The 5823-nt window shown below is 34.4% G+C and overlaps 1 protein-coding gene across 1 annotated transcript; it reads right to left on the reverse strand.

The window, feature by feature from the left end:
• Positions 1-2250: 2250 nt before the first annotated feature.
• On the reverse strand, positions 2251-5501 carry LOC105134016 (pectinesterase 3-like). The gene is made up of 2 exons (XM_011038244.1): positions 4163-5501; positions 2251-3198 (listed from the first exon to the last, which is right to left on the reverse strand). The coding sequence occupies exons 1-2, from the start codon at positions 5247-5249 to the stop codon at positions 2519-2521; spliced, it is 1767 nt and encodes a 588-aa protein (XP_011036546.1). The 5' UTR covers positions 5250-5501; the 3' UTR covers positions 2251-2518.
• Between the last annotated feature and the right edge of the window lie 322 nt (positions 5502-5823).

Below are 5823 nucleotides of genomic sequence, written 5' to 3' on the forward strand. Positions count from 1 at the left end.
AAATACTAAGATAGCGATATCCGGTTAACATTATTTGTTTTTAATAGTAAGATAGTGAAAAGCGTAATTTATTCGGGTTAATCTTAGTTAACTTATAATATCCATGACTTAGATCATCAAATTGTGATAATACTATAAAAAAAAGATTAAAAAATAAATATAAAGTTCAATTCCTAAATATCCTGATATCAAATGAGAAAATTGAAAAAACATCAATCTAAGCAAAAAAACAGCTAAAGTTAACTTGGGTAAATTGACTAAACTCGCAACATAAGACATGAAAATATAATAACCCTATAGAAATGAAATAAAAAATAATTATGACATCAAATCCCCAATTGGGAAAAAAACTAGATTTAAAAAAAATGGGCTAAAAAAGCGACTTAAGTCTACCTTGGAAAATCATTTGAACTTGTGACATGGATAATCAAAATGAGATAATTTCATAGATTTTTTTTTAAATCTAAAGCTCTATTACTAATAAACTTAATATTAAAAAATAAAACTACAAAAAAAATTATTTTTTTAAAAAATAAAAATAGACTCAAGATAATATAAGTTAACCCGCCAAACCATTGATCTTATTTATGAAACCATGATAACTCTATAAAAAAGAGTAAAAAATATAACAAGTGTCAATTCCAAATCAATCCAATACTAAGGATGAAATTAAAAAAGATCAAATTGAAAAAAAAGATAAAAAAAACCCAAGTCAACTAAAACGAATCTTTCAAATTCATAACTTAGGTTATAAAATTAAAATTATCTTGTATGAGGAAAAAAAAAACTACAAAGTTTTATTTCTAATTAACCAAATATTAGGGGATAAAATCTAAAATTAACCTTCATCCTAAAAAAATGATAAAAAAAATCTATATAAATTTGAGCTAAACTAAAAAATTTAAGATCTAGATTATAAAATTGTGATTATTTTAAAAATAAAAAATTAATTAAATTTTTTTAAAAATCGTTTGCGTCTTTTCCCCCATTTCTCTTGTCTCTTCTTCTAAAACATTTCCCCTCCGTCATTCACCTGAGTTTCTCGTAACATGTACAATTATCTCCCCTTCAATTAAATGTTTTTAATCAAAATAGATTGTTTATCCACTCTTATTAATAAAAATTATTATCCACGGCAAAGCACGGATACATATATATATATATATATAACAGCTGGTTTTGATTAACATGTCCTTATGGAGGACATTGATGTTTACGGTAATTGGAGTTAAGTTTTTATACCAGACTATAGATATTTTTTAAAGTATTTTATGTTTAAAAATATATTAAAATAATATTTTAATATTTTAATTTTATGTATCAAAATAATGTAAAAAAATAATTTAAAATTAAAATGTTTTTTTAATATTAAAACAATAATGAATTGAATTAACCTAGGTTTTATACTTTATCCACGAAACCGTAACATGGATAATAGAATCCATTGAGTTCAAGAAAATTATTTTTAATTAATTATATAATAAATAAATAAATAAATACCATTATAAAAAGTATAATGGATCAAAAACATTCGAGCTGTTACAACTAAGTCTTAAAGCTTAACAAAATTAGATGTCATGGTTTAAAAAACAATCTATTTAATTCATATTTTCTTAAATTTGTATATACAATAGTCCTTTCGTTTAATGTTTTCAATTTTTTCCCTTTTTTGAGAAATAAAAGAAGTAAAAGAGAATTATTTTTAAAAAAAATCTACAGTGTTGTGGAGTGTCAACGCTAGGCAGGAGACTATTTTGTTATTTTTAACAATATAATAATCAAACAATTACTTTCGACAAACTACAGGGACCGAGATTATAATTAACTCAAGAACTTAGCAGAAGCTCAGCACTGTGAACAAGCACCTAGAAAGTATGTTTATTTTTTAAAGTATTTTTATATATAGTATGTTTATTTTTTAAAGTATTTTTATAGATAAATATGTTTTAAAAATATTTTTTTAATATTATCACAACAAAACAATAAAATAACATAAAAAATCCAAAACTGCTGAAACGAAAGGCAAAGGCCGCTAATATCTGTAAACAGGAGGCCTCCTGACAATATTGAAATGAGCGAGAGGAAAAGGCCATGTTGAGGCCATGTTCATCTGTGTCTTTTAAGAAAAAATAATTTTTTTTACTTTTATTAAATCATTTTAACATATAAAAATAAATTTTAAAAAATACATATATTTCAGCAAAATCACAGTTAAACCTTAATTAAAAAACAGCATAAACAAGAATCATCTAAAAGAGGTGGAAAGCTGAAAAGGATGGTATACATGTACATGGAGGACAGCTCTTTGACACTTTTTTTTATAATAAAAATAAAAAATAAAATGTGTAACAAAAGAAGAAAGTTTGAACACTAATATCTATAAACATTTTCCTCTCCTCTCTAAAGAAAGAAAGTAAACGTAAAAATCATCCTCTTCTGGTGATACTTAATTTACCAAACTTGACCGATATTTGATCATGGTACTTGATCACAATCACACCTTCCAAACAATCTTAAATCATAACGATGATTGGAATGTCACGCTGGTTGGTGGTAACCACTCGCTGCCTTGGATGAAGGGGTCCACAGCAAATTTCCCTGCCTCGTCCACCGTAAGAGCTGGCTTGTAACCGGTCCATTTAACCCTTCCATCAACATTAGCACCAGGACCAGTGTTCTGGTACTCTGCATAGAATATGGTGGCCGGTGGATCCACACCACTGACCCATGACATCCAACCTGATGGTCTCAAGAATGACCCGATTTCGGACTGCATAATGACAGTGGTGGAGTAATCCTTCCAAGGCCTACCGAGGTAAGTTGGAGCTGTAACATTATCGAAAGCAGAAAACTTGCACTTCTGAATTGAAATGCCAGTGTTTTGATTAGGATCCTTCTTTCCCTGGGCCGTGATGGTGTTGAATTGGTTGGCTAAGGGTTGCCTGGGCTGGATGTTGCAATTTTGGAAGACAACCGCAGCATTGCCGAATATGAAGTCAATGGTGCCGGTAATGTCACAGTCACGGTAGAATTGTCGATTTGAGTGAGCATAGAGTGTGTCCTGAAATGCATCAAAGGCGCACCGATAAAATACTGACATGTCCGACCCGGACCTGAAGGCCACTGCCTGATGCTTTGCTGCCCCAGCCGTGTTAATGAACTTCATATCTCTGGCAAAGAACCCCCTACCCGCAACCACTGGTGATCACAACAGCATACTAATTAGTACTCAATTTCCAAGGATGTAGCTTTCGGAAAAAACATCAAATATTTGAACCACTAGCTATTAAATGATCCATGACCCTATCAGAATTGACCGGTCAGCTTGGCTATTAATGCGAACCTAACAGCATCCTCCTAGAGAAGTGTGAGTGCAGGCATGGAGCAAGCTTAGATTTGAATCTTTTCTTTTGGTTTTGACGGGCCTCTTTTGGGTGACAACACTAGGACAGAAAGTGAGGAATCCATGTTCTTGTGCAAGTGGTGCCGGCCACCACATCCACAGTAACAAAGCAACGAGCATCTGTCACTTGTGCTGTCATTAAAGTTTCTTTATGCTGATATTAATGCACTTTGATTCCCCACAGCTACACTATACCTATCTCTGACCTGAAAACTACAGCGGTCGGTTCCACTAGTGACGATACTAAAAACCACAAATAAGTCAAAAGTCCAAATCTCTATGCATACTCGCAGGCCCGTCACTACGTTTGGATTATGGGGAAAAAATGGGACCATCAGGAATGATGGCTATAAATCAGAAGACAGACAAGCACATGGTGGGTCCACAGAACTAATTTATTATGCTCAAAGAAGCATTTACAGGGACCGGCAGAATTGAGGTAAGCGTTGCCCCCATCAATTCACATGGGGCAGTGGGCATTCAAATCCATGTGCCCTTCCTAGCCCTTTCATTAGAAGATGCCATTCTGCTGCTAGTTGCTCTATTCCTCAGCTGAACTATTCAAATGGCACAATATGGATTTGGGTTCCATTCATGTTTCTTCCAAGTTTCAAAAATTTGGGCAATGATCATGCAATGTGAAACACAGGAAGACTCATGAAGACATCAAGAAAACAATTGTGAAGTTTGAGTCATGGATGATGCATAGATCTAAAATCATAATTGGTAAAGTAATCAAATAGAGAAAGCAGGACTTACCGAAAGTGGCGGTAGAGAAGGTGGGTGTTCCATCAACAAAATTCAGACTTCCTGAAACAATTGTCTTGTCCTTCCCCTCACCGTAAATCATCACGTTCCACTTGCTTTTGTCCAAAATCACATTCTCCACATATTCACCTTCCTTAACATGTATGATGAATCTTGATTTACTCTTCTTAGGAATCTTTCCTACCGCCTCACGTAGGGTCTCGCAGTCCCCACTACCGTCCTTCGCCACTGTGACATCCGGCGTCGGATTAGACTCCTGAAGTAGCCTTCTATCTCCCAAACTAACCCATTGAGGAAATTCTGAAACATGGCTCCTTTCAAATCCAAGTAACCTTCTATGAATTGGGATGTTGAAATCAGAAAGCAAACCCAAGATTTTTGCCACAATAGCCAAACTATTGCTAACAAACTCGGTAGAGTTCTCCATTGCTGTCTTGACTTGATCAACAAGTGTCTGGTTAAAATGCTTTGTAGTGTTCAACTCTTGCAGAGCATCTAAACATGTTTCTTGGTCGGTAATTGTAGCACTGAGCCAAGTCTTCAAGTCATTCATTTTAGCTGGTGATAAAATCTGTTCACCTTCACCAACAGCCATTGATGATATGGAGTCATTTAGTCTATCTACAGCATCATCAAACACGGTTGCGCAGACTTTCAAAGCATCTTGAAGGGTTGTGTCCTTAATGCTTTGTATCAGCTTATCAGGGTAGTCTTTGAGCTTGGAGAGCTCATTCACAGCAACACGTAAAGAGAGCTTGAAAAGCACTTCCGGGTCTGTGGTGTTACCCATTTCAAGGGCAGAGATGCTGGAGAAACATGACGCTGGGTACTGAGTCACACTGCAAACCGCCTTCAGTGAAGTGGCTGGAGTCAACTCAGGAGGAGGAACCGGGTTGGATGATGACTTGTTGTTTCGTTTGTGCACAACAACTCCTATAACAGCACCAATTATCACAGCTAAAAGAACGATGGAGGAGACAACGATAATGATCAAACGCTTCCGCGATCTTTTCCGGAAGGCTTGCTGCTCTGCCTCATCCACCTTACCATATCCTTTGAAGGAATTGATAGAGTCCATAAATTGCTTTCTGTGTTTTTTGTTTTTTCAATCTGTGGAGGGAGCGAGCTAGCTTTGCTGGGAATAATGTAAGGGCTTTGAGGGTGCGCGGCTAAGCTTTAAATCTGTGGTGTGAAAATGCGTGGGAGCTTTGTTGAATGGGAGCTGGTCGGTGGGACTTTGGTTTGGCTCGGAGCTGGTGTCTTTTTATAAAAGCAAGGGAGGCAGAGCTGTATGGGAATGGGATCTCTCTGCCTTTCTTCGATGCTTCTTCGTCTAGATATTTATTTATTTATTTATAATAAGTGTGAAGAAGTAAATATCAATGCCATCCGTTCTCCCATCAGAGTGTAGAACGTTCCATTTATTATCAACCGAAATTAACACTATATATACATATATATAAACTACTTTGAATAATAAAAAATAATTTGAAATTTAATAAATAATACTTAGAATTTAATAAATAACGCATGAATATTTAAATTTATTATTTAATAAATAATAATAAATAGGGCTTGAATATAATAAAAACTTGATGCTGGGGAATCCGTTGTAATTTTTTAAATAATTTCTATTATATTTTCAGTATTTA

The sequence above is a fragment of the Populus euphratica genome, unplaced genomic scaffold (genome assembly GCF_000495115.2).
Source record: "Populus euphratica unplaced genomic scaffold, PopEup_1.0 scaffold38.1, whole genome shotgun sequence".
NCBI lineage: Eukaryota > Viridiplantae > Streptophyta > Magnoliopsida > Malpighiales > Salicaceae > Populus > Populus euphratica.